Source organism: Brienomyrus brachyistius, chromosome 21 (genome assembly GCF_023856365.1).
Source record: "Brienomyrus brachyistius isolate T26 chromosome 21, BBRACH_0.4, whole genome shotgun sequence".
Classification (NCBI taxonomy): Eukaryota; Metazoa; Chordata; class Actinopteri; order Osteoglossiformes; family Mormyridae; genus Brienomyrus; species Brienomyrus brachyistius.
The window spans coordinates 12,302,892-12,330,673 of record NC_064553.1 but is presented as its reverse complement, the minus strand read 5'-3'; the positions used below and the strand labels follow the sequence as shown (position 1 = coordinate 12,330,673).

Below are 27,782 nucleotides of genomic sequence, written 5' to 3'. Positions count from 1 at the left end.
TCACCGCAATACTTGGCATTTGTATGAAAATGAACTCAGGTGTTTGGTGTGTTTTGAGAGCTGGTGAAGACTACAGACGTCGACAAGGTACGTAACCCCCCCCCCCCCCCCCCCATCCAAAATGTGTACTTTAAACCTGCAAATCAGCTATAAAGAAATACACTTGTCCTTTTGTTTTTGAAAAACTCAAATATATCCTTTGCCTTCTTCGTTTTTTTCCCTATATGGTGGAAGCCTGCTTATCTCACAGTACTTTTTTTACAGTAGTTAAACACTGATGGTATGTTGTTCAGACCCAAAATGATCTCTTCGTCTCTTTCTCCATAGCAATGGCAATGCCGTCAGTGCTCCATATCCTCCTCATCTTTTCCCTGGTGGGCCACAGCTTTGCAGAGGATGAGGCTTCTCCTCGAGGCTGTGGCTCCCTCCTAACGAGGCCATTCACCAAGCTGTGCGACCTGGACGCAGTGTGGGGTGTAGCGGTGGCAGTGGCGGCAGGCGTGGCGGTCCTGGCCTCACTGATCCTGGCCCTGGTGTTGTTGTGCCGCCTGCGACGCATCACAGAGCCTGAGGCTCGCAGCGGAGTGGCACCACTGATCCTGCTCCTAGCCACCATTAGCATGCTCTCTGCTCTTAGCTTTGTCCATGTCATGGAGAGTGAAGAGCATGTGTGCATTGCCCGACACTCCCTCTGGGGGGCACTCTTACTCCTTAGCATCGCATACCAAGCGACCCAGGGTGTGCGATTGCTCCGGTGCCCCTGCTTCAGGGCCATGGCGGGAGTGGCGATAGGCCTGGCTGTAGTGCTGGGTCTTGCTAGTGTTGAGTGGATCCTGGCGATTGCACTACACCGAGGCCTGCCCGTTTGTCAGTATCAGCCGCTGCGCATCAGCTTGGTCTGCATATACGTGGTGACCCTGGTGTTGGCAGTACCAATTGCCTTGACCCGTGGCCTGACTCGGGGGCAGCCACAGTGGAAATGTAGAATTGTCAGCCTGTTTATTATGTGCTACATCTCTGCTGTGGTGTGGGCCATATTTTTAACATACCAGCTATACAACAAATCGCTTCCTGTCCAGTCCCCTAACAAGGAAGACGAGATGCTGGCAAAGATGCTGGTGGTGCAGGCCTGGCTGCTGCTGGTGCTCCATGCCACTCCTGAAGCTAATGCCTGCCTGCGCTCAGCCTCACAGCCTTCGGGTCTGGTTGATATTGCCATGCAGGCCCAGCCCCGCTCGAGGGAAGCCAGTGTGGAAGAGGGCCTTCCCCTGTCCCCCCAGCCTAGTGTAGAGAGCCAGGGCTCTCCATCACACAGCAGCTCAGGTACAGTACTTTCTTTTTTTACTACATTGACCTACTGTTTGTGTGTTTGAGAGAGAGCATGACCCTCACTATTTCCTCCCACTCTTACATGAAGCTGGTTCTGGAAGTCAGTGGCCCAGCACATCCTTCCATATGGAGATGAGCAGCAACGCAGTGAGTGCATCTCCTCATTCAGCACCTCACACACAGACACAAGGGGGCAACCCAAACACTGCACTGAACATACAGGTTTGGTCTACAGGCCTTTCCCTGTTCCTCAGACCTCACCTGACCAGAGTCTAAATACCATGGATGCAGGTCAAATTAGAACTGGGCTGCACCCCCATCAGTCCGAGTTACATCATGCTGTTTAGGGGATGCATGTATACACAAGTAGCCCTCAGCAATCCCAGTCAAAACTTTTAAGTGTCACCACTGAACTGCTGAAGGATGTTTATAAGGTCAGTAAATACTTGTCTCTCATCTGCAGGAGCCCATGCCCTCCACCTCCACGGGAATATATCACATTTGGCATACACAGAAATCTGGATTTTGAGGAGGATGGCTCGGCTCGATTGGCCATGGACCAGCTGCTGCTCCCCACTGGACATCTGCAAGAATATAATACTTACATGATTAAAATATGTAATTTTTATGACCATCTGTGTAATTGGTGTGTTTTGTTGCTAAAGGGTTAAATAAGCATTTAATTGTATTCACTATATGATATAAAAAAAGATTCATGTTGGAGATTCTCTAGAATTTATTTGTATTTTATATCCACAATTTAATATAATTTACTAAAGCTTTCATTTTTAATTTTAATACGAAGGAGCACAGTCCCTTTATTTGGGCGCTCACCTGCTATGCTCTGTGTTACGTCCACAACACTGCTGAGTAATCGAGAAGACAAAATTTAAACAATGGTTTTAGACTGATTTTGACTTGATTTTTATTGAAGTCTAATCAGGTAAACATGACACTTATATTCAGGGGTCAATACTATGGGAAATTCTGACGCACATTGTGACCAAAATGCATTTTTTTACCATGTCACAGACCTTTTGTTCTTCTGTGGACAAGTTGGCAATCCCTGGTTATGTCATCACTTTACTCAACATGTTTATATATATATACACTATATTAAAAGTGCATTTTAAAGTGGTTATATATTAATTTCCACTTCCGTCGCTTTCGTATGATTTCTTATCCAAGGCAGGGTTATGGTGAGTCTGAAATCTATAAGCAGGCACAAAGAAGGGTCTCATTCTGCCCATTCAGTCCTATGGGAAAAACCCAAATCCAACAATGACAATCTGAACCGTAAGTAAAAAAAACAGCTAAAAGACTTTGGGCATCTTTAGATTTTTCTTTGCATTCAGATTCTTATGAAACTGAGTTTCCCCCTGTGGGGATCGAAAAAATCGGTCTTCACAATGTAATATATACTTAACCTACACACACAGACACGTGGTCATGTAATCATAGCTTTTTGGGGACCGCTCATTCATTTCTATGGGAAAAATACTAATGCTGACAATGACAAGCTTAACCCCCACCCAGCCCTAACCATAACCATAAGTAACCAAACAAAATGCAAGGGTTTTTGCATTTTTAGTATTTTTTTATTGCAGTCACAGATTTAAAAAAAATACAGTTTTCCCATGTGGGGACCAGGATCACAGTGTGGAGGGCCAATGTAATGGCATCCTCAGATGACCTGTTTAACCAGTAGGCAAACTGATGTTGGTCCAGGGAGGGAGGTATGTTCTTCTTGATGTGTGCTAGGACCAGCCGCTCAAAGCACTTCATGATGATGGGGGTCAGGGCCATTGGATGGTAGTCATTCAGGGTCCTGACTGCTGCCTGTTTAGGGACGGGCCTGATGGGGGCAGACTTGAGGCAGGTGCGGACAGTGGCTAATACAAATCTAGCACTGTAGAAATAGGATTTTGAAAGGCTGACCACAGGTCTGAAAAACCATGCTGCATGTATAATAGAATAATGTATTATCACATAAAACGGGACAAGACAGGTCTCGAGTACTAGAACACTGGCCCTAACAGTACAACACACAGGGTTTTTGGATTCCTCAGGAGACGACTCAGCCACAACACTGGTTCACAAGCTTTTTGTTTATAATTTATGGTGCCAGATTGATTTTGTGATGCTGATTTCAGCACTTCAAAATTTTCACATCACATGTTGTTGAGAAACGGCCCATTTGTTATAATTATTGTAAAATACAGGTATTTTGCATAACAGTGGTTAACAAAGATCTAAGTATAAAACAACTAAGGGTTGTCTTATGAACTTACTAATGCTGCTTTAAGAAATGCACTTAGAAATTTGCTCTCACCAATAGTTTTTCAGTGATGTAATATTTGGCTGTATTGATAGTATATAATTCCTAATGAAGAATGTATGGGCATATTTCAGAGTAAATGCATATTTATATTTTATTTCTGAACATTTTTAGGACTTCACAGAACGGCACAAAGTACTACATGTGTGTTTTGCCAGAGTTTACAAGTTGTACCATGTTTGAACATGTTGAGAGAAGTCCCCGCTCTCTCTCTCTCATATATGTAGGACACATCACTTGCATAAAGTCTGATCAACATATTATCAGTGTTTAACCATCCATCCATCCATCCATCCATCCATCCATCCATCCATCCATCCATCCATCCATTTTCCAAACCGCTTATCCTACTGGGTCGCGGGGAATGTTTAACCACTGCAACCAAATGTACTGTGAGATAAGCAGGTTTCTACAGTTTAGGTACACGAATGAAGAAGCATTATACATCTGAGTCTTTCAAAAGTAAAAAGGCAAGTGGATGATTTTATGGTCCCCCTTTATGCCAAATTTAAATGATCATTTAAAAATATACGTACAAAAAGTCTTAAATGTGTCCCCCAATGTGAATGAAGATGTTGTAAAAATCTGTTGAATTGACACGGAATTGTCCAAGAAGAAAAGAAAAAAAATCTGTCAGATGTTTGTTCGTTTCTATTCCGTTTAGTTTCTTAGTCTATACTAAACTCGGGTTCGTGGTTAAGACTTTGACGTAACAGTCTAGGTTTATTTCAATCAGCAACGCTACCTTCTTTTCACATACACAGGATATATTAGTTCTTGAAAGAAGCATAACGACGGCGTTTGAGATTCACGGCATGTCAGTTCCATGTACCGAACTCACTTTATTCACCTATGCCGAGGGAACACGGGGGAGAATAATTTCCCGTAGCACCTGTTTATGAGATTTTGGTCATATCGCAAAGCCCTACATTTGTGTGTTATTAAACAAAATTTGACCAGATGAAGATTTTAACATTTTTGTCATGACATCATCAACATGCAATTCACCAATAAGTCACCCTGATCACAAAGATCCGAGGATCACCTCTTGCTATTTCTAGAGCCTCCATATTGTACTGTTAAGTACACGAAAATCACATACACACGTGGACAAAATTGTTGGTACCCTTCAGTCAATGAAAGAAAAACTCACAATGGTCACAGAAATAACTTTAATCTGACAAAAGTAATAATAAATAAAAATTCTATGAAATTTAACTAATAAAAGTCAGACATTGTTTTTCAACCATGCTTCAACAGAATTAATAAAAAAAAAAAACTCATGAAACAGGCCTGGACAAAAATGATGGTACCCCTAGAAAAGACTGAAAATAATGTGACCAAAGGGACATGTTAATCCAAGGTGTGTCCACTAATTAGCATCACAGGTGTCTACAATCTTGTAATCAGTCAGTGGACCTATATATAGGGCTCCAGGTAGTCACTGTGTTGTTTGGTGACATGGTGTGTACCACACTCAACATGGACCAGAGGAAGCGAAGGAAAGAGTTGTCTCAGGAGATTAGAAAGAAAATTATAGACAAGCATGTCAAAGGTAAAGGCTATAAGACCATCTCGAAGCAGCTTGATGTTCCTGTGACTACAGTTGCACATATTATTCAGAAATTTAAGATCCATGGGACTGTAGCCAACCTCCCTGGACGTGGCCGCAGGAGGAAAATTGATGACAAATCAAAGAGACGGATAATACGAATGGTAACAAAAGAGCCCAGAAAAACGTCTAAAGAGATCCAAGGTGAACTTCAAGCTCAAGGAACATCAGTGTCAGATCGCACCATCCGTCGTTGTTTGAGCCAAAGTGGACTTCATGGGAGACGACCAAGGAGGACACCATTGTTGAAAACAAGTCATAAAAAAGCCAGACTGGAATTTGCCAAACTACATGTGGACAAGCCACAAAGATTCTGGGAGAATGTCCTATGGACAGATGAGACAAAAATTTAACTTTTTGCCAAGGCACATCAGCTCTATGTTCACAGACGGAAAAATGAAGCATATCAAGAAAAGAACACTGTCCCTTCTGTGAAACATGGAGGAGGCTCTGTTATGTTCTGGGGCTGCTTTGCTGCATCTGGCACAGGGTGTCTTGAATCTGTGCAGGGTACAATGAAATCTCAAGACTATCAAGGGATTCTAGAGAGAAATGTGCTGGCCAGTGTCAGAAAGCTTGGTCTCAGTCGCAGGTCATGGGTCTTGCAACAGGACAATGACCCAAAACACACAGCTAAAACACCCAAGAATGGCTACGAGGAAAACATTGGACTATTCTAAAGTGACCTTCTATGAGCCCTGACCTCAATCCTATTGAGCATCTTTGGAAAGAGCTGAAACATGCCGTCTGGAAAAGGCACCCTTCAAACCTGAGACAACTGGAGCAGTTTGCTCATGAGGAGTGGGCCAAAATACCTGCTGAGAAGTGCAGAAGACACTACAGGAATCGTTTGATTGCAGTGATTGCCTCAAAAGGTTGTGCAACAAAATATTAAGTTAGGGGTACCATCATTTTTGTCCAGGCCTGTTTCATGAGTTTTTTTATTTATTAATTCTGTTGAAGCATGGTTAAAAATCAATGTCTGACTTTTATTAGTTAAATTTCATAGAATTTTTATTTATTATTACTTTTGTCAGATTAAAGTTATTTCTGTGACCATTGTGAGTTTTTCTTTCATTGACTGAAGGGTACCAACAATTTTGTCCACGTGTGTATATATGGGATCCGCTGATGGTTTGCTTTTACCCACAGATTCGGATATATCCATCTCCCCATAAAGCTTAATAGAAGTGGTATGAAAAAAATGCTGATTATTACATATGAAAATAGGTGCTGCCGATAATAGACCTGAGAGAGCAAACAAAGGTTGTCCGAAGAAGCTGCAGTGGTGGCAGCTCTTTCTGAGTACGACGTTAATAAACAATGTGTTTGCAAACTTCGAGGAACTTCTGCCACAGAGCAGGCTACAAATGAGAATACCAAAAGTGACCCTGAAATATGTTTCCCAAAAGCATAGTTGCTGATTGAATGGGTACACCTATGTAAGACGCTAACGAGAGGTTTTGGGAAACGTACCCCTAGACAGCCATCCTGGGCGGTTGCACAAAACATTTTTCTTAAAGTCTTAGTTAGTTTCCTTACAATACAATCGGTTGCGACAAACACCTTTACGTTTTCCCCTTAGGATTCCTTAAAGATGTTCAAGGGAACAATTAGGTGCAGGAAGTCGAATTCGCCACATTTGTTTGTTTTTGTTCAAAGTTTTCTTGCTTGTATTCAAAATGACGTTATCTTTTTCGAAGTGCCAATTTTGACGTTTCTGAGATTCTAGAAGACGTAATAATAGTCACGTGACAAGCGTTCTTAAATACGTAGCTCGACGCAATACTTGGCATTTGTATGAAAATGAACTCAGGTGGTTGGTGTGTTTTGAGAGCTGGTGAAGACTACAGACGTCGACAAGGTACGTAACCCCCCCCTATCCGAAATGTGTACTTCAAACCTGCAAATCAGCTATAAAGAAATCCACTCGTCCTTTTGCTTTTGAAAAACTCAAATAGATCCTCCGCCTTCTTCGTTTTTTTTTTCCCTATATGGTGGAAGCCTGCTTATCTCACAGTACTTTTTTTACATTAGTTAAACACTGATGGTATGTTGTTCAGACCCAAAATGATCTCTTCGTCTCTTTCTCCATAGCAATGACAATGCCTTCCATGTTCCATATCCTCCTCATCTTTTCCCTGGTGGGCCACAGCTTTGCAGAAGATGAGGCTTCTCCTCGAGGCTGTGGCTCCCTCCTAACGAGGCCATTCACCAAGCTGTGCGACTTGGACGCAGTGTGGGGTGTAGCAGTGGGCAGTGGCGTCAAGCATGGCGGTCCTGGCCTCACTGATCCTGGCCCTGCTGTCGTTGTGCCGCCTGCGACGCATCACAGAGGCTGAGGCTCGCAGCAGAGTGGCACTGCTGATCCTGCTCCTAGCCACCACTATCATGCTCTCTGCTCTCAGCTTTGCGCACATCTTTGAGAGTCAGGAGCATGTGTGCATTGCTCGGCATGTGCTCTGGGGGGTGCTGTCTGTCCTGAGCGCGGCTTATGAAGTAACTCAGGGTGTGCGACTGCTCCGGCACACCGGCTTCAGGATCCTGGCGTCGCTGGTAATAGGAATGGCTGTAATAGCAGCTTTCGCCATGTTTGAGTGGATTCTGGCAGTTGTGAGGCATCCAGGCCATCCAGTCTGCCAGTACCAGCCACTAAGCATCACCTTGGCCTGCATTTACGGGCTGCTCCTGCTCGTAGCAGTGCCAATAACCTTGGTCGGGGGCATGGCTCAGGGGGAATCACAGATGCGTTGCAGGATGTTGTGGCTGCTCCGCTGCTCTGGGTGGCCTGTAATCATATTTTGAAAATGACACCCGGCCAGTCCACCAGTTGGGAGGACCAGTTGTGGGCAGAGGTGCTAGCAGTGCAGGCCTGGCTGTTGCTGCTGTTCCACGCCGCCCCTGAGGCCTACGCCTGCCTGCGTCCACCTCGACAGCCCTCAGGTCCTGATGGTGTTGGCCCCGCACCAGCCCCACCCCGCTCAAGGGAGGCCAGTATAGAGGAGGGCCTTCCCCTGTCCCCCCAGCCCAGTGTAGAGAGCCAGGGCTCTCCATCGCGCAGCAGCTCAGGTACAGTACTTTCTGTTTTACTACATTGACCTACTGTTTGTGTGTTTGAGAGAGAGCATGACCCTCACTATTTCCTCCCACTCTTACATGAAGCTGGTTCTGGAAGTCAGTGGCCCAGCACATCCTTCCATATGGAGATGAGCAGCAACACAGTGAGTGCATCTCCTCATTTAGCACCTCACACACAGACACAAGGAGGCAACCCAAACACTGCACTGAACATACAGGTTTGGTCTACAGGCCTTTCCCTGTTCCTCAGACCTCACCTGACCAGATCCTAAATACCATGGATGCAGGTCAATTTAAAACTGGGCTGCACCCCCATCAGTCTGAGTTACATCATGCTGTTTAGGGGGTGCATGTATACACAAGTAGCCCTCAGCAATCCCAGTCAAAACTTTTAAGTGTCACCACTGAACTGCTGAAGGATGTTTAAAAGGTCAGTAAATACTTGTCTCTCATCTGCAGGAGCCCATGCCCTCCACCTCCACGGGAAGATCTCATATTTGGCATACACAGTCATCGGGATTTTGAGGGGGGTGGCTCTGCTCGATTGGCCATGGACCAGCTGCTGCTCCCCACTGGACATCTGCAAGAATATAATACTTACATGATTAAAATATATATTTTTTATGACCATCTGTGTAATTGGTGTGTTTTGTTGCTAAAGGGTTAAATAAGCATTTATTTGTATTCACTATATGAAATATGAGAAGATTCTTTAGTATTAATTTGTATTTTATATCCACAAATTAATATAAATTTACAAAAGCCAGGGTTCCCACGGTCATGGCAAACATGGAAAAGTTTTGAAATTTTGAAATTATTTTTCTAGGCCCTGAATTAGTTTTGGAATTCTTGGACTGAGAGGAAAAGTTTTGGAAACTAGTCGTAGCCTTGATCATTTTTGTTTCCCGCTGCTTTCTGCAACGCGCTAACGGAAATGTACGAGCAGAAGTCAATAGTTAACTACCTTAGTAAACACCTGTTTCTGCTCAGATTTCGTATATTTCAGATCGCTGCTTTTTTGATCGCTATTCCAGTTTTTATTGTTTTATTTTTTTGCACGTATTTAAATTTTATTGATCACAGTTTCCTGTTTTTGAGTCCGTTTGCCACTACCAATCATAATTATTTCAATATCGGAATTAATTTTCTTAATGATTGAACGGTATTTGCACATTGGCAAAAGTCGTCCACCGTCTTTGTTTATTTGGTAAGCAGATTGGCTATTATTGTACCGAAAATTGTAATATTACTATCTGAAACTGCATGATCATCAAATCAAAGCAAACTTGTGGATTTTGGAAATTTTTCTTATGGTACTGGAAAAGTTTTGGAAAAGTTATGTAAATTCATTCTGCCAGAATTGGGGGAGCCTGTAAAGCTTTCATTTTATTTAGCATTATTTCAGTACAAATCTAGAACTGCAGAAATGGGATTCGGGAAGGAATCATTTCAGCACAATAATATAGTTGTAGGGTGGGGGTCAGTTCTTCCTGTAGAGGAACTCACAGCCCAGATTAGACTCCAAGTATATGTCAGCTTATTTCACCTGAAGAATGAAAATGATATTATTAGGTGAAGTAAAAGTGATACAAATTAGAAAATAGCAGAACCTCACTGTCACGATCGCGGTCGAGCAAAGCGGCGATCGTGCGGGCAGGCGTGCGAAGAACAGGCAAACGAGTCCAAATCGGGGCAATACTCTGGGTTTAATAGGGGAATCGGGTCTTGGGAACACTGACAGGTACAATCCACACCATAACCACAATGACGGACAAGGGAGACAAGCAAGACTAAGACTTAAATAGGACAAGACTGATCAAAGTAATCGGACACAGCTGGAGACGATCAGGGAAGCACATGCGGGTAATCAGGGGGCGTGGCACACACGAGGAGCGGACGAGCCGGGCATGACACTCACTTTGGTACTGTATATTTAAAAAAATTCACAAAGTGTCTGAAGTTTAATAATAATTATTTTAATAATTGAGGAACCAAGCACACAGAAAGCTGAGGCTGGTCACAATTCTGAAATCCATGCTGTATGTATTTTCACATAAAGAGAGGCAGAAAGGGCCCAAACAGTAAAACATATAGGCTTCTAGGATTCCTCTTGAGGATTCAGCTATAAACAACTGTAGAAGTATTTATGGAAGCAATTTTTTTTCCTGCTGTGTCAACCTGCAGCTGGATCAGTAGGACATTTTAGGAAGAACATGTTAGGACAGATAAATGTATACAAGGTGTCACGGGACAATTAAAAGTCATAAAACGTCTTAAAATTTGAGTTGAACCAATTAAGGCTTTCAAAATATGCCTTAACCAGGTCAGTGTTTTTGAGGTTGTAAATGTTCACAGTGGTCTCCCTGTGGTTTTGCTTCCTACAGTTTCAGTTACCAGCAGTCCAAAAATATTAAATGTGAATTTCCTGAAATAATTCATGTTTTAAATTGCGCCCCACTCCAAGTAACGTGCTGAAATCGCACAGCATCACATGGGGGCGTGAATCATCCACACTGCATAGTGGCCACCACAATTAACTGATCAATTATGGCAATGCTTGTGTTTAAGTAAACCATTTTTAATCTTTATTTCAAAAACCAATACTTATGAAGGACGAGTACAGTACATTATATCATATTTAGAGAGAGGCCACACCCACATAGCTGTAACAGTGCGTGGCGGTGGTGTGTACCGCACTGCCTCGTACAAGTGTAGGGATTACCGAGGAAGACTGGGTGAATCTCAGGATCCGAATCGCCACACTCAGTGCTTTTATCGTCAGTAATCTCAGGTGAGAGCATGTTTGTGCCTATCTTGCTGCAAAGCTCCAACAGGTGGGTGTGTTTGCTAAATATGTGGAAAGGAAGGCTTCAGCGGACGTAGGAGACAAGGAGGCCAACGTACTTGTGTGATATATGCTAGAATGTTTATCAGACATAACAATGGACTCACCTTTACCAGATCCAGTAGGATGGATGAGGCGCTCCAACTCCTAGGTAACTATAACACTAGAAAATACAACAGAGTGTAAACTATAAAAGTATATTATTTTTCCTTTTAGGTAACCCCATTTTCTTTCCCACAGGTTCAAGGGTAAGAGTCAACAACTCCTCAGTGAAATAAGACACACACTAACAAAAGTTAACCTTACTGATACAGGTATATACAGAAATAATAAAAGCACATAAACCAACAGACGTCTGGTCTTTGTGGTTGTAAACCAAAGTAAATAAACTTTTCACTATAGTAAATCAAGAACATCAACAACAAAAATAAGTAGTGATTCCCTTCAAGAGGATTACTCGGGAATATATTCGAACGTATTCAAAGAAACAGGTTTCACATTTTATAGCGACATACAACAGTAGCTGGACTGTTTAGAGTAACATTACCAGTCTGAGGCAGTGAGCTGCTGCCCTGGAGGATGGCTGTACGGCAGGGCAAGGAAAAGTCCGTTCAAGCGTCCATATAACTCCGTCCCAGGCGAATATGACGGGCGTCACCATTCCGCGGCCCAGAGATTACCGCATACAACACTCAGTCTCACTGCAGTACCGATCAGAAGAAAAACGCCAGATATCCCTTATCGTAAGAAAACCCGTCTCCTCTTCCTGCTTATCACAGCGAAATGAGAGAGTCATTCTGCGCACTCAAGACAGTCTGAGCTCCCGGTCAGTTCGGTAACTCTGCCACGCGCTCTGTCGTCGGCTGCAGCGCCTCTTCCATTTGGGAAAAAAACTCCTTACTGCGGTACAATTTCACCAATCCGCAACCGCATACAAGGTAAAGCGCAAACACGGCTTGTGCCCTAGTTTAGGTTTCTGGAGAAAGAAAAAAGAAGTCCCCCCCCATTTAACGCATAAGCGCGCGGACCCCACAAAGAAAACAGCCACCGATTTCCGTTTCTCCGGCCGCGCGCCTCCACCTTTTTGCCACACCCACGAAGGGCAGACATCGCTTGAACTTCTTGTGCCATAAGTAATCAAAACCAGCCATTTCCAGTGTGGGGCTGGACTGTGTATATTGCCAGCCGGGTGGTGGGTGTAACAACAAGCTGCATCAGCACATGCTTCCCAACCTGTGGCTTGTACTACGAAGCGGGGTTACTGGCTTATTAGGATAACTTGTCGAACCACAGTTTAAATGGACTTCGTATTCGTTCACGTACATTTTGCCCAGATTACTTTAAATCGGACAACTTACCCCGATAAGCCAGTAACCCTGCTTCGTAGTAAAGGCCACTGACATGACCTGATCTCAAGATGCACAACGTGTGGAACCTTGAGGCAGATGGACTACAACAGGGGTCTCCAACTCCGGTCCTAGAGAACTGCTATCCAGTAGTTTTCTATCCTACCTTGCTTCTGATGAGCCACACCTATTTCTGGTATTTACCCAAAGCAGACCTGTGTAGCTCATCAGACACCAGGTAGGATAGAAAACAACATCCATGCTCAATTACACATGCAAATTGGTAGAATTAATGGACTGTCCCTCACAAAAACTGTAACGTTTTAGTGGCTAAATTGCGTTTTCTACGCCATTTCAGACAGGAGATTTGTTTGGCTATGCCTAGATTTTTTTATACAATTTAGACAGCACAGAATCATTAACCTATTTTAACGCATTTATTTATACAACCACATATTTCCCACATTTTGACATCAGTGATGCAGTGAAGATACACTCTCTTTATTTCTTGACACCAACCCTTCCCATTAATCCGGGTTTGGGACCGACACCTAGTTGAGCTGGCTTGCTCACTTAAGTGACTGGGTTAGGTTAAACTATATACATATTTACAAAGACTACAATAAACATCCCGAAATATGTAGTCTAACTAAACGCAGTTTAAAGAAGGTAGTCTACCTGGCGAAACTGCAAACAAATTAAAAGGTCCACGGCATATAATCGGGATATATCCAAGCAGTTTTTAAGAACGTAACCTACGCGGCGAAATTGAATTACTTTCTGGACAAACAAACGCAACCAGGTATGAACATTACGCACCTTCCCAGTCTTAACGTATGTCATCAGACGGATGAGGACGTTAGACATCCTACCCATCATGCACTGCAGTTTTGTTGCAAATTCCTCAAACAGAAACCCATTAAATACGAAAGGAACAGCTTAGTTTGACTTCAAAATATTTACTATGTATTGTAAATTAAGTGTTTTGTAGGGATTTTACAGATTTTGTTTTCAAAAAATTTGAAATTACACCATACACCAACCATAATAAGAATGTATACAAAAGATGAAATATATATAAAATAGCAAGTCAATTAACAACTCCCATTATTATATTCCAACTAGGAAACGAGTCTCGGATGGATTATGTCAATATAAATTTATGTGTATTTATTATATGCGACGGTCCCCATTTTGCAGGGGGGAGGGCCTTCTCCGATCCAGGGTAGGGCCCGGACCCAGGGGCGGTGGCCCCGCCCGCTACACCTATAGCTCCGCTCCTGACCGTAATACTTCAGTCAAAAATGTAGTACAAGGCTGATAGGCATGTTTCAGTATGCAGCGGAGCAGAGGTGGCGATTTCAGATCCAGAGAGTACAAATACAGACCAAGATTTTGTTTCAACCAACCAGTTGGGTAGTCTGTGACTGTGACTCTTTATACTCAAGTGGTTGGTTGAAACAAAATCTGGGTCTGGATTTGTACTCTCTGGATCTGAAATCTCCACCTCTGCAGCGGAGTAGTACACATTTGTTTTGTACTATACAAGTAAATAAACAGGTCTTTCACAAACGTATCCCTGCTCGCTACAACCGCGAAGCTAAAGCTAACAAGACATATATTTAATACTATTGAAAAGAAAAAATGGAGACCGCAACTAAATTCGCTCCCTGCGTGCCCCATGTACAACCAGGGAAACAATAAACGAATGGCTGCTTCCGAATAGTATCCTTTCTGAATTAATGAAGATTAACCAAATAACAAGAGATTTGGATACCACATCCTTAACAGCCAGAGAACCTTTTGTACAATATTTATTTGTTTGTTTATACATACATGCATTTATTTAATCAAGTTCGAACTATCCATCTATAGTCGCGCGTCGTAGAAATTACATGTAAATAAGATGCTGTACCCCATTTTGATCACAATCTATTCCCCCCATTACTAATAAAGAACTAACAAAACGACTTGTTCATCTTCCAATTTTAGGGTGGCGGTGTAGTTTCTTATGAAATTACTTGTTAACTTTAACCTACGAGTTTTGAGTCTCACATGCTTATTTAAATTATTTAACATTAAGGTCCTGTTATGCCGTGAAAAAACGACACACGAAAGTGGCCAGAAGCTACAAAAGTTCTCGGTGAAGACCGCAAAGGAACTTGGAACCATGGGCGGTTGCACAAAACATTTTTCTTAAAGTCTTACTTAGTTTCCTTACAATACAATCGGTTGCGACAAACACATAAAGGTTCTCCCCTTAGGGTTCCTTAAAGATGTTCAAGGGAACAATTAGGTGCAGGAAGTCGAATTCGCCACATTTGCTTGTTTTTGTTCGAAGTTTTCTTGCTTGTATTCAAAATGACGTTATCTCTTTCGAAGTGCCAATTTTGACGTTTCTGAAATTCTAAAAGACGTAATAATAGTCACGTGACAAGCGTTCTTAAATACGTAGCTCGACGCAATACTTGGCATTTGCATGAAAATGAACTCAGGTGGTTGGTGTGTTTTGAGAGCTGGTGAAGACTACAGACGTCGACAAGGTACGTAACCCCCCTATCCGAAATGTGTACATCAAACCTGCAAATTAGCTATAAAGTAATCCACTCCTCCTTTTCCTTTTGAAAGACTCAGATATATAAGAAAATTCTCTATTTGTTTTCCTAAACTGTAGAAGCCTGCTTATCTCACAGTACACTCTTTTGCAGTGGTTAAACACTTATAGTATGTTGCTGAGATGTCACAAAAGTGACAGGTGATGTGTCCTACATTGTGGTACACTGTTTATAATGGACTAATGCCTCTTCCACCCATAAAATAATTTTGTCGTCTCTCTCTGTTTCTGTCAGCAATGGCATTTCCCTCCTTTCTGCATATCCTCCTCATCTTCTCCCTGGTGGGCAGCGGCTTTGCGGAAGATGAGGCTTCTCCTCAAGGCTGTGGCTCTTTCCTGAAGAGGCCGCTGTGTAACCTGCATGCAGTGTGGGGCCAGGCAGTGACATTGGCGGCAGGCATAGGGGCCCTAGCCTCACTGATCCTGGCCCTGGTGCTGTTCTGCCGCCTGCATCAAATCAGAGAGCCTGAGGCTCGCAGTGGGGTGGCACCGCTGCTCCTACTCCTCGCCACCGTCCTCATGCTCTGCGTCCTAAGCTTTGTGTATGTCATCGAGCGGGACGACACTGTCTGTATTGCCCGGCACTCCCTCTGGGGGGCACTGTTTGTCCTGGCCACAGCATGCCAAGCGACCCAGGGTGCACGACTGCTCAAGTGCTCCGGTTTCAGACCCCTGGCAGGGGTGCTGATCGGCATGGCCATAATGCAGGGCATAGCCATTCTCCAATGGATCCTGGCAATTGCACTGCACCCGGGCCAGCCCGTCTGCCAGTACCATCCGCCACATTTCAGCTTGGCTTGCATGTACGGGCTGGCCCTGCTCCTAGCACTGCCATTGACCTTGGCCTGTGGCTTGTTTCAGGGGCAGCCACAGTGGATATGCCGGGCCTTGTGTCTGCTCCTCATGAGCATCGCTTCACTCCTTATTTGGGTGTTTTACTTATTTTATCAATTCAAAAAAGTGTTTCCTGACCAGTCCTCCAGCTGGAAGGACCAGTTACAGGCAGAGGTACTGGTGGCACAGGCCTGGCTGCTGCTGGTTCTCCATGTCGCTCCTCAAGCTCATGCCTGCCTGCGCCCAGCCCCGCAGCCCTCTGGTACAGATGATGTTCGGGAGCAGGCCCAGCCCCGCCTGAGGGAGGCCAGTATAGAGGAGGGCCTTCCCCTGTCCCCCCAGCCCAGTGTAGAGAGCCTGGGCTCTCCATCACGCAGCAGCTCAGGTACAGTACTTTCTGTTTTACTACATTGACCTACTGTTTGTGTGTTTGAGAGAGAGCATGACCTTCACTATTTCCTCCCACTCTTACATGAAGCTGGTTCAGAAAGTCAGTGGCCCAGCACATCCTTCCATATGGAGATGAGCAGCAACGCAGTGAGTGCATCTCCTCATTCAGCACCTCACACACATACACAATGAGGCAACCCAAACACTGCACTGAACATACAGGTTTGGTCTACAGGCCTTTCCCTGTTCCTCAGACCTCACCTGACCAGAGCCTAAATACCATGGATGCAGGTCAAATTAGAACTGGGCTGCACCCCCATCAGTCCGAGTTACATCATGCTGTTTAGGGGGTGCATGTATACACAAGTAGCCCTCAGCAATCCCAGTCAAAACTTTTAAGTGTCACCACTGAACTGCTGAAGGATGCTTATAAGGTCAGTAAATACTTGTCTCTCATCTGCAGGAGCCCATGCCCTCCACCTCCACCGGAATATATCACATTTGGCATACACAGTCATCTGGATTTTGAGGAGGATGGCTCTGCTTAATTGGCCATGGACCAGCTGCTGCTCCCCACTGGACATCTGCAAGATTATTAATACTTACATGATTAAAATATGTAATTTTTATGACCATCTGTGTAATTGGTGTGTTTTGTTGCTAAAGGGTTAAATAAGCATTTAATTGTATTCACTATATGATGTATAAGAAGATTCATGCTGGAGATTCTCTAGAATTAATTTGTATTTTATATCCACAATTTAACATAATTTACTAAAGCTTTCATGTTTTATTTTAATACGAAGGAGCACAGTCCCGGGCGGCATGGTGGTGCAGTGGTTAGCACTGTCGCCTCACACCTCTGGGACCCGGGTTCGAGTCTCCGCCTGGGTCACATATGTGCGGAGTTTGCATATTCTCCCCGTGTCGTCGTGGGGTTTCCTCCGGGTACTCCGGTTTCCCCCCACGGTCCAAAAACATGCTGAGGCTAATTGGAGTTGCTGAATTGCCTGTAGGTGTGCATGTGTGAGTGAATGGTGTGTGAGTGTGCCCTGTGATGGGCTGGCCCCCCATCCTGGGTTGTTCCCTGCCTCGTGCCCATTGATTCCGGGATAGGCTCCGGACCCCCCGCGACCCGATAGGATAAGCGGTTTGGAAAATGGATGGATGGATGGATGGATGGAGCACAGTCCCTTTATTTGGGCACTGACCTGCTATGCTCTGTGTTACGTCCACAACACTGCTGAGTAATCGGCAAGACAACATTTAAACAATGGTTTTAGACTGATTTTGACATGATTTTTAGTGACGTCTAATCAGGTAAACATGACAGTTATGTTCAGGGGTCAATACTATGGGACATTCTGACCTACATTGTGACCAAAATGCATTTTCTTACCATGTCACAGACCTTTTGTTCTTTCGTATGATTTCTTATCCAAGGCAGGGTTATGGTGAGTCTGAAATCTATAAGCAGGCACAAAGAAGGGTCTCATTCTGCCCATTCAGTCCTATGGGAAAAACCCAAATCCAACAATGACAATCTGAACCGTAAGTAACCAAACAGCTAAAAGACTTTGGGCATCTTTAGATTTTTCTTTGCACTCAGATTTTTATGAAACTGAGTTTCCCCTTGTGGGGATTGAAAAACTTTTTCTTCACAATGTAATATATACTTAACCGACACACACAGACAGACACACACAAACACAGTCGTGTAATCATAGCTTTTTGGGGACTGCTCATTTATTTCTATGGGAAAAATACTAATGCTGACAATGACAAGCTTAACCCCCACCCAGCCCTAACCATAACCATAAGTAACCAAACAAAATGCAAGGGTTTTTGCATTTTCAGTATTTTTTATTGCAGTCACAGATTTTTAAAAAATACAGTTTTCCCATGTGGGGACCAGGATCACAGTGTGGAGGGCCAATGTAATGGCATCCTCAGATGACCTGTTTAACCAGTAGGCAAACTGATGTTGGTCCAGGGAGGGAGGTATGTTCTTCTTGATGTGTGCTAGGACCAGCCGCTCAAAGCACTTCATGATGATGGGGGTCAGGGCCATTGGATGGTAGTCATTCAGGGTCCTGACCGCTGCCTGTTTAGGGACGGGCCTGATGGGGGCAGACTTGAGGCAGGTGCGGACAGTGGCTAATACAAATCTAGCACTGTAGAAATAGGATTTTGAAAGGCTGACCACAGGTCTGAAAAACCATGCTGCATGTATAATAGAATAATGTTTGAGCCAGGGTCAAAACCTAATACATGGAATTGTGTGTGACAAGACTGACTCCATTCATATGGAGACTTGAGGCCAGACTCACCTACCACAGATCTGATGTCATGTAAGGAAAACATTGACATCAGGAAGAATAAATGGTCAATCCGAAATAAAAATATGATCTTGTGATGTTGTTGTGCAGAACTAGCCTACTATTACTGATTGGTGAGAGAGGTGTGGCCGCTGTGGTACATCCAATGAAGATGCCAAGAGTATATTCTCCAGAACTTTTAATAAAGGCTTGGAACAAGGGCTCTGTACTAGTATGTGTGTGTGTGTGTGTGTGTGTGTGGTCCTGAAAGTAGAAATAACAAAAATAGAATAAAGAATATAAATCCGTTATACATACAGAGTCCAGTATCAAATAAACAGTTCACAATATTACCTTCGTCGTTGTATTACGGTAACTTTAAGCGGCCATCCCGCAAGTTTAATAGAATAAACAATCATAATACACAAAGTAATATAAATAAGATTTGTTGAGATAAATAAGTATGTAAATATAAACCATTTAAAAATAAACATAGCCATTGCATGACATCCGAGGTAAATGAAACATAAATCTACGCAGTAAGTTAGAAAATAAAACGTTCGCCGCACTTAAGGGACTCATTTACGATTAACTGTATATAATATCCCAACATAAACACTCTTTTACAATGCACATGTAGAAACTTACGGGTATCTGAACGCACACAATCAAAGATTCCCAGCGCGGTATATCGCTCCCTTCCCGATATGACTAAACCCGCGTTCTAAAAGAAGAAAAGGAAAAACATGGCGGGGATAACGTCCAGTTTACGCCTGCCTCAGTCAGAGTCCCTATTGGTCACGTGTCTCTGGCGAAGTCGTCCAATGAGAGCAGGAACTGGGCGGGACTCGCAGGGTGCGAGCTGAGCATAACAGGCAGACTAAACCCGCAGCCCTTTAGCACAGATGTCATAGTCTGTGTACTATGAAAAAAATATATGTTTCAGATGTGTGTCCTGTTAAAGAGCATGCATACAGAACACGCTCCTCTATGAGCTCATTGCAGCCCTGTCCTGTCCTCCCTAAATGTGTGCAAATACAGACACACAAAGAGAGCTTCTACTTTACCCTCTGTATCTGCAGGCGGAGTTTCTGTGGAGGGAAGTGGTAAAGGAAGACTTTATTGTCACGCTACGTTTACAGTCACTCCTTTTAGAAACCTTGCCAATAATAAATACATGATGTATGTGAGCTAGTTTACGCTCATCACAATTCCATGGGGAAGTAAAATGAGGTTTTTCTATTATTTGTTGCAGCCCCACGTATCACTACAACCTATTGTGGCGACATTATGTGTCCCAAATTACCAATTAGAACTTTCGTTCCATTGCCGGAGCATTTCTCTAGGTGTGGGATCTCCACTGTCACCTCACAGAAGTAGATCCCTTGATTGTTGAAGTTAGTATTCCTTAGAGTCAGTCTGGACCAACTGTGTCCCCCCTCCTCGTACACCAGCTCTTTGGGGTCCCCATCGTCTGATACGTTTCTTCTATTGTCTCGAATGCTGGAGGACACCAGCACACGGCCTCCCTGGGATCCATCACTATGAGACCAGGTCACTCGAACCCTAGACTCGTCTGGCACCTGGAAGGTGCAGTTGAGTGTCAGGGAGTCCCCGGTGGTGGCCCAGGATTCCTGAGGCTGGGACACTGTGCACCAGCCCACAGCAGCTTCCACACACGCCAACACTGTGACGATGGGGAAGAGAGGATATGTGTCAGAGAAGTTAATCACAGACAGAAAGCTGCATGTGCCTCTGAAATACAGACTTCTGGGCACGGTGGAGATGCTTTTTAATGTTAAAGGAGAGAAACATTAATTAAACTAACTAGACATGCAGACCAAGAACCTTAATCAGCTTATAAATAACAGCATAATATTCTGCGGCCATTTATGTTAACTGCTGATAATCCCCTCTTTGATTCAGGTAATTATTCCATATGTAATGCAGGTAATGATTTATCATTCTTGCCATATACAAACAAGTGAGACTGAATGTAGCTATTTCTTTGCAGTCTGTATCTGTGCCTGCTTATTCCAATCAAGGTTAGTCAATGACTGGAATGTTAGATTAGCATATTTTATGCATTCAGAGGTGCATTTTTGGTTATTCAACTTTTGGTAAATTATCAATTAATGCATACAATATCAAAGCATGTGAATCTAAGTAATTGCTGTCAAACAAGAGAGGCAATACAAGAAGAGTCATATATAAAAGACTAAAGAATTCCTAAGATTATGTTTTACAACTCTTGAATCTCTTGCTAAAAATATTATATATATTTCAACTGCTACTTCCTACATCCTGTATAATTTGAAATAATTAAAAAAACGTTTTTGTGCATTATAAAGGCATTATGAAGGTGCAGTTAATGTAGAGCAAAACTACTTCCTACTTCCTGTAAAATTTGAAATAATAAAAAAAAAGAAGTTTGATGAATGTGAGCGTAACACAAACTCTATAGAAACGCTGATTGTGTCTTTACCTGTCATGAGTCCAACGGCTGTTTTGTGTCCCAGTTCCATTGCTGCAGTAAAGACAAGTGAAGTTACTCGCTGTCTCTCGGCATCCCACACTCACATCTAGAAGGGACATGGAGGGGAGGGGCGATGACCACAAATGACACAAAGCCTTTTTTTTCAGTCACTAATACTTCTTGCAGTGTTATGAATATTATTTCAAAGTAATGCTTGGTTGTAGTGTAGTAAAGTTTGTTTGATGGGGCATAAAGGTTTCAGATTCGGAATGTCAGCAATTTCAAAATCAATTACATAAACTCATATCGCAAACATTAACTCTCAGAGATTTGTCTTCAAATATGTATCATACTAGATCAGAATCAGAAGCATTTTATATGCCATGTACAAAATTATAAGGACTTTTTATTTTTTGAAGATGGTGGTATGTATTTAAACAGACCAAATATACAACAAGTCCTCACCTCAACATACGATGCACATTGAAGGGGGGAACTCTGCTGTGTGTGTGTGTGTGTGTGTGTGTGTGTGTGTGTGTCTACCACCAGATTATGGTCAATCCAACCAAAGATGTAGTATCCCTGTACTGCGGCGATGCTCAACTCCACACACAGCCCTGTTGACAGCAAGTGTAGTTGTACAGTGATTAAAGTGACTGCAGAATAGTCTCCACTTCCCTCATATCCTACCCCCCCCCCCCAACTCACTTTTCAGGAAGTGCAAGCAGATACCTGACTTAGTCATCAAGCACGATAAGTCGTGGGCTTGATCTTTAAAAGCGATAATGAACCCCCCCAGTGGAAATTACTGACATGTTGTGATGCTCTCTTAACAGCCCACACACCTATCTTCTAAATCTGCTTCTCCTGTACAGGCTGACGGTCAGCATGGTATCTACACCAGAAAAAATAGGCCATAAGTTAGAAGCAGTGGTGTAGCTGTTAAACAAAATGGTGGGTAAACTATACATGTTTGTTTGCAGGCTCTTACACGCTGCTAAATAAAGGTGGATGTACGACTGTATGGGTGGGGGTAAGGGAGGTGTCTGGATCACAAACCGTATCTTTAGAGAGAATGGCAAAACACTATGTGTTTGTGGGTTAGATATACATTAAAAATCTATTATTTTGACGTTGTAGGGGGCATTTTTTTTTCAGTCCTCACAAAGGGAAATTCCATTTCATAAAAATCTATTACTGCAATCAAAAAATTTAAACTGCCAAAAGAATTGTATTTTGTTTGGTTATTTATGGTGATCATTGTGGGATTCACTGCCCATAGCAGTGAATGGACAGTCCCCACAAAGATTTGAGTACAGTGTGTGTTTGGCCCTTCCCTGCACTATGTGACCTGGATGCAGTGTGGGGTGTGGCGGTGGCAGCAGGTGGGGTGGCCCTGGCCCTGCTGAGCCTGGCCCCAGTGCTGATGTGCCACATCACAGAGGCCCGCGTCCTCGCCACCGACCTCATGCTGTGCCGTTAGCTTTGGTATGTCATTGAGCATGACTGCATTACCTGGCACGCCCTCTGGGGGTGCTATGTGTCCTGAGCATACCTAACGACCCAGGGTGTGTGACTGCTCTGGCACTCCTGCTTCAAGGCCCAGGTGGGCTTGGCCATAATGCAGGGTATTGCCATTGTTGAGTGAATCCTGGCAATTGTGCTGCACCCAGGTCAGCCGGTCCCTCAGTATCAGCCACTATGTATGGCCTTGGTCTATGTGTACAGCTGGCCCTGCTCATTGCAGTGCCGATGACCTTGGCCTCTGCCCCTTCTCATGAGCTTCACCTCCACCATGCTGTGGACCACCTGTCTCTTTTACTATCCATTCATGAATGAGATGACCAGCTGGAATTACCACTTGCAGGCGGAGGTGCTAGTGCCACAGGCCTGGTTGCTATAACTGTTCCATGCCATTTAAGGCCCACATCTGCTTGCGCCCAGCCTTGCAGCCCTCCGATCCCAATGACGTTGTTTCTGTGCAGGTCCTCCCCCACCTAAGGAAGGCCAACTTAGAAGCGGGAATTTCCCTGTCCCCCCAGTGGATTGTGGAGAGCTAGGACTCTGTCTTCAATGACAGCAGGTCAGGTACAGTACTTTTCTTTTTTTACTACATTGACCCTCACTATTTCCTCCCACTCTTACATGAAGCTGGTTCTGGAAGTCAGAGGAATGGAAGTGCAGAACCAAGGCCCAGCACTTCCTTCCACATGCAGATGTACGAGCTGACCGAGATGAACAGCAGAGCAGTTTTGCAGATCCTCATTCAGCACCTCACCCACAGACACACTGAGGCAACCCAAACACTGAACTGAACATGCAGGTTTGGTCTATAGACCCACTGCTGCTGCCCATTGAGAGAAGACCTGGAATTATTTTGCAACAGTGTAATCATTACATGATTAAAACATAATGTACATGATCATCTGTGTGACTGTTGTGTTTTTTGGCTATATATAAATTTAATTGTATTCGTCACTACTGTTCAAAAGTTTGGGCTCACTTAGAAATTTCCTTTTTTTCCAAGAAAACACTCATGAAATTAATCTGAATAGAAAATATAGTTAAATAAACAACCCACATATTGAACTCTACTCAGTCCACAAATGCGTTTTCCTTACAAATCCATCCATCCATTTTCCAAAATGCTTATCCTACTGGGTCGCGGGGGGTCCGGAGCCTATCCCGGAAGCAATGGGCACGAGGCAGGGAACAACCCAGGATTGGGGACCAGCCCATCACAGGGCACACTCACACCTACGGGCAATTTAGTAACTCCAATTAGCCTCAGCATGTTTTTGGACTGTGGAGGGGGAAACCGGAGTATCCGGAGGAAACCCCACAACGATATGGGGAGAACATGCAAACATACATGTGACCCAGGCGGAGACTCTAACCAGGGTCCCAGAGGTGTGAGGCAAAAGTGCTAACTACTGCACCACCATGCCACCCCTCCTTACAACTCTTTAAAGGGAAATCAACAGGCTTTCCGATGGTATAAGATTTATTGCCAACAAGTCTTGTCACAACAAAGAAATAATCGGCCAAACACAAATTTTCTTACTTTTTGTGCTAAGTTTATATACATATAATGATTCAGTTTAAACCATGCCAGTGTTTCATTTATTTTTTGTAACCAATAAATTTATACGTGGATGAACAAACACATAAATAGCCATATGAGAAGAGTAGCTAACATTCCTCGACTGAGGTAATTATACATTTAAGTATCAGAAGTTCCACTTCTAACTGTCCGTTATGGCTGAGCTGAGTACTCATTACATAACTGAGGTAATTATACAATAAGGTAAAGGTAATTTCGCCTTTTTTCTATAAGGCCACCACCTACTTATTTGTTATATGACTTGTTATATAATACCTGCCTTTCGAAGCCTTAGCATGCTAAACTCAAATTTTTACGTTTTTACACATATGAAAGATAAACCTTAAGAAATGAATAGGTCGGAACAACTTTTGTTGTTAGCAATCCTTAGTATGTACAACGAAACATTTGAAGTTTTTATAGATATGAAAGATAAATTATCTGAACGACAAATAATTACTCGGCATAACAATAGGTGGTTTTCTTAAAAACGTAGAAGTTTGAGTTGCCCTCAAAACTCAAAAATCTAGTGCAGTAAGTTGCCTTGAAATTTTAAGTTGTCTTAACTGTCTCCGTTTTACAGTATATCTATTTTGATAAGCCACCAAACCCCATCTGTCAATTTCTCAATTATTTTTGTGGACTTTCAGTGTTCTGGGCTTCATGAGAACATGGCGAATCTAGCTGCGCCATAAAACCAGTGTGTGGCTTTTATAAAAGCTGCTTCATGTCTGAAATATATGGCCAGTAAATATTTAAAGATATCGGTAATGTTTATTTAAGTACTTCAATGCAGCATTTTAAAAGTTAACAGTCTGTCCGTGTGTGTGTGTTTTTCGGGCTATAATATCAAGATATTGTAATGACTTAGGTCCTCACGAAGACAGTAATGCACGGGACGGTGGGGATGGTGTGGCCGAAACATCAGAGTTGCCCGTTGGTGGTGCGCTGAAATCAACAATTATTTAGCTTATAAATATTGAAGTGCTGGGCAGACCGAGGTATTGTGAGCGAAGCGAAGAAGAAGACTTACGTAGCGGATTTCAACAAGGATTTCATTGCAGTCCGAAGCAGGACTGTAACAGACCCCGCCCTCCTAATGAACACCGAACCCAAATACACAGCGGAAACACGCCGATTAATTTTGTGATAAACCGTGTAGTCTGGTGCTCTACATTTACTTTTGGAATCAGGAATGCTCGATATAATTTGAAAACACCATTAGAAGTGTGTATAGACGGTGAAAAGACGTTTTGAATTATGTATTGCTGCTTTTTCACAAGTCACACGGGGGTCACAATATCTGACATCAAGTAAAAAAAGTCACCCCTTTACCATAGAGCATGTAGAGCTGACCTGTACATCCTAGTAATTAATTATGTACAGGCTTTTTACCATTTGCCACTTTTTGCTTGTTTTTGTTTGAAGTTTTTATTTGTTTGTATTCAAAATGACGTTATCTTTTTCGAAGTGCCGGTTTTGACGTCTCTGAGATTCTAAAAGACGTAATAATCGTCACGTGACAAGAGTTCTTATATACGTAGTTCACCGCAATACTTGGCATTTGTATGAAAATGAACTCAGGAGGTTGGTGTGTTTTGAGAGCTGGTGAAGACTACAGACGTCGACAAGGTACGTAACCCCCCCCCCCCATCCGAAATGTGTACTTTAAACCTGCAAATCAGCTATAAAGAAATCCACTTGTCCTTTTGTTTTTGAAAAACTCAAATATATCCTTTGCCTTCTTCGTTTTTTTTCCCTATATGGTGGAAGCCTGCTTATCTCACAGTACTTTTTTTTACAGTAGTTAAACAAACTAAATGATCTCTTTGTCTCTTTCTCCATAGCAATGGCAATACCTTCAGTGCTCCATATCCTCCTCATCTTTTCCCTGGTGGGCCACAGCTTTGCAGAGGATGAGGCTTCTCCTCGAGGCTGTGGCTCCCTCCTAACGAGGCCATTCACCAAGCTGTGCGACCTGGACGCAGTGTGGGGTGTAGCGGTGGCAGTGGCGGCAGGTGTGGCGGTCCTGGCCTCACTGATCCTGGCCCTGGTGTTGTTGTGCCGCCTGCGACGCATCACAGAGCCTGAGGCTCGCAGCGGAGTGGCACCTCTGATCCTGCTCCTAGCCACCACTATCATGCTCTCTGCTCTCAGCTTTGCGCACATCATTGAGAGTCAGGAGCATGTGTGCATTGCTCGGCATGTGCTCTGGGGGGTGCTGTCTGTCCTGAGCGCGGCTTATAAAGTTACCCAGGGTATGCGACTGCTCCGGCACACCGGCTTCAGGATCCTGGCTTCACTGGTGATAGGCATGGCTGTAATACCAGCTTTCGCCATGTTGGAGTGGATCCTGGCAGTTGTGAGGCATCCAGGCCAACCAGTCTGCCAGTACCAGCCATTAAGCATCGCCTTGGCCTGCATTTACGGGCTGGTCCTGCTCGTAGCAGTGCCAATAACCTTGGTCGGGGGCATGGCTCAGGGGGAATCACTGATGCGTTGCAGGATGTTGTGGCTGCTCTGCATGAGCTGCACCTCTGGTGGGCTGTGGGCCATCTGGGTGGCCTGTAATCATATTTTGAAAATGACACCCGGCCAGTCCACCAGTTGGGAGGACCAGTTGTGGGCAGAGGTGCTAGCAGTGCAGGCCTGGCTGTTGCTGCTGTTCCACGCTGCCCCTGAGGCCTACGCCTGCCTGCGTCCACCTCGACAGCCCTCAGGTCCTGATGGTGTTGGCCCCGCACCAGCCCCACCCCGCTCAAGGGAGGCCAGTATAGAGGAGGGCCTTCCCCTGTCCCCCCAGCCCAGTGTAGAGAGCCAGGGCTCTCCATCACACAGCAGCTCAGGTACAGTACTTTCTGTTTTACTACATTGACCTACTGTTTGTGTGTTTGAGAGAGAGCATAACCCTCACTATTTCCTCTTACATGAAGCTGGTTCTGGAAGTCGGAGAAGTGGAAGTGCAGAACAAACGCCCAGCACATCCTTCCACATCGAGATGAGCAGCAACGCAGTGAGTGCATCTCCTCATTCAGCACCTCACACACAGACACAAGGAGGCAACCCAAACACTGCACTGAACATACAGGTTTGGTCTACAGGCCTTTCCCTGTTCCTCAGACCTCACCTGACCAGAGCCTAAATACCATGGATGCAGGTCAAATTAGAACTGGGCTGCACCCCCATCAGTCCGAGTTACATCATGCTGTTTAGGGGGTGCATGTATACACAAGTAGCCCTCAGCAATCCCAGTCAAAACTTTTAAGTGTCACCACTGAACTGCTGAAGGATGTTTATAAGGTCAGTAAATACTTGTCTCTCATCTGCAGGAGCCCATGCCCTCCACCTCCACTGGAATATATCACATTTGGCATATACAGAAATCGGGATTTTGAGCAGGATGGCTCTGCTCGATTGGCCATGGACCAGCTGCTGCTCCCCACTGGACATCTGCAAGAATATAATACTTACATGATTAAAATATGTAATTTTTATGACC

The 27,782-nt window shown here is 43.9% G+C and overlaps 1 protein-coding gene across 6 annotated transcripts; it reads left to right on the top strand.

The window, feature by feature from the left end:
• On the top strand, positions 1 to 27,781 carry LOC125716538 (G-protein coupled receptor family C group 5 member B-like). Of its 6 annotated transcripts, none has more exons than XM_048988963.1 (4): positions 14,135 to 15,091; positions 15,398 to 16,381; positions 16,475 to 16,533; positions 27,613 to 27,781. In XM_048988963.1, the coding sequence occupies exons 1-4, from the start codon at positions 15,028 to 15,030 to the stop codon at positions 27,676 to 27,678; spliced, it is 1,173 nt and encodes a 390-aa protein (XP_048844920.1). In that variant the 5' UTR covers positions 14,135 to 15,027; the 3' UTR covers positions 27,679 to 27,781. The 6 variants fall into 6 exon arrangements, with proteins under 6 accessions (XP_048844922.1, XP_048844918.1, XP_048844921.1 ...); XM_048988962.1 differs by lacking the exon at positions 27,613 to 27,781 and adding an exon at positions 16,850 to 17,019 and having other exon boundaries at positions 14,138 to 15,091; XM_048988965.1 differs by lacking the exons at positions 14,135 to 15,091; positions 15,398 to 16,381; positions 16,475 to 16,533; positions 27,613 to 27,781 and adding exons at positions 1 to 39; positions 7,096 to 7,143; positions 26,131 to 27,158.
• Position 27,782: the final 1 nt, after the last annotated feature.

Excerpts from the sequence above, each read along its gene's own strand:
- LOC125716538 (XM_048988961.1), top strand. The coding sequence starts at position 7,080 with ATGAAAATGAACTCAGGTGGTTGGTGTGTTTTGAGAGCTGGTGAAGAC. Across the intron at positions 7,144-15,397 it reads AGACTACAGACGTCGACAAG|CAATGGCATTTCCCTCCTTT; the intron begins GTACGTAACCCC and ends TGTTTCTGTCAG. Across the intron at positions 16,382-27,612 it reads TCCATCACGCAGCAGCTCAG|GAGCCCATGCCCTCCACCTC; the intron begins GTACAGTACTTT and ends TCTCATCTGCAG.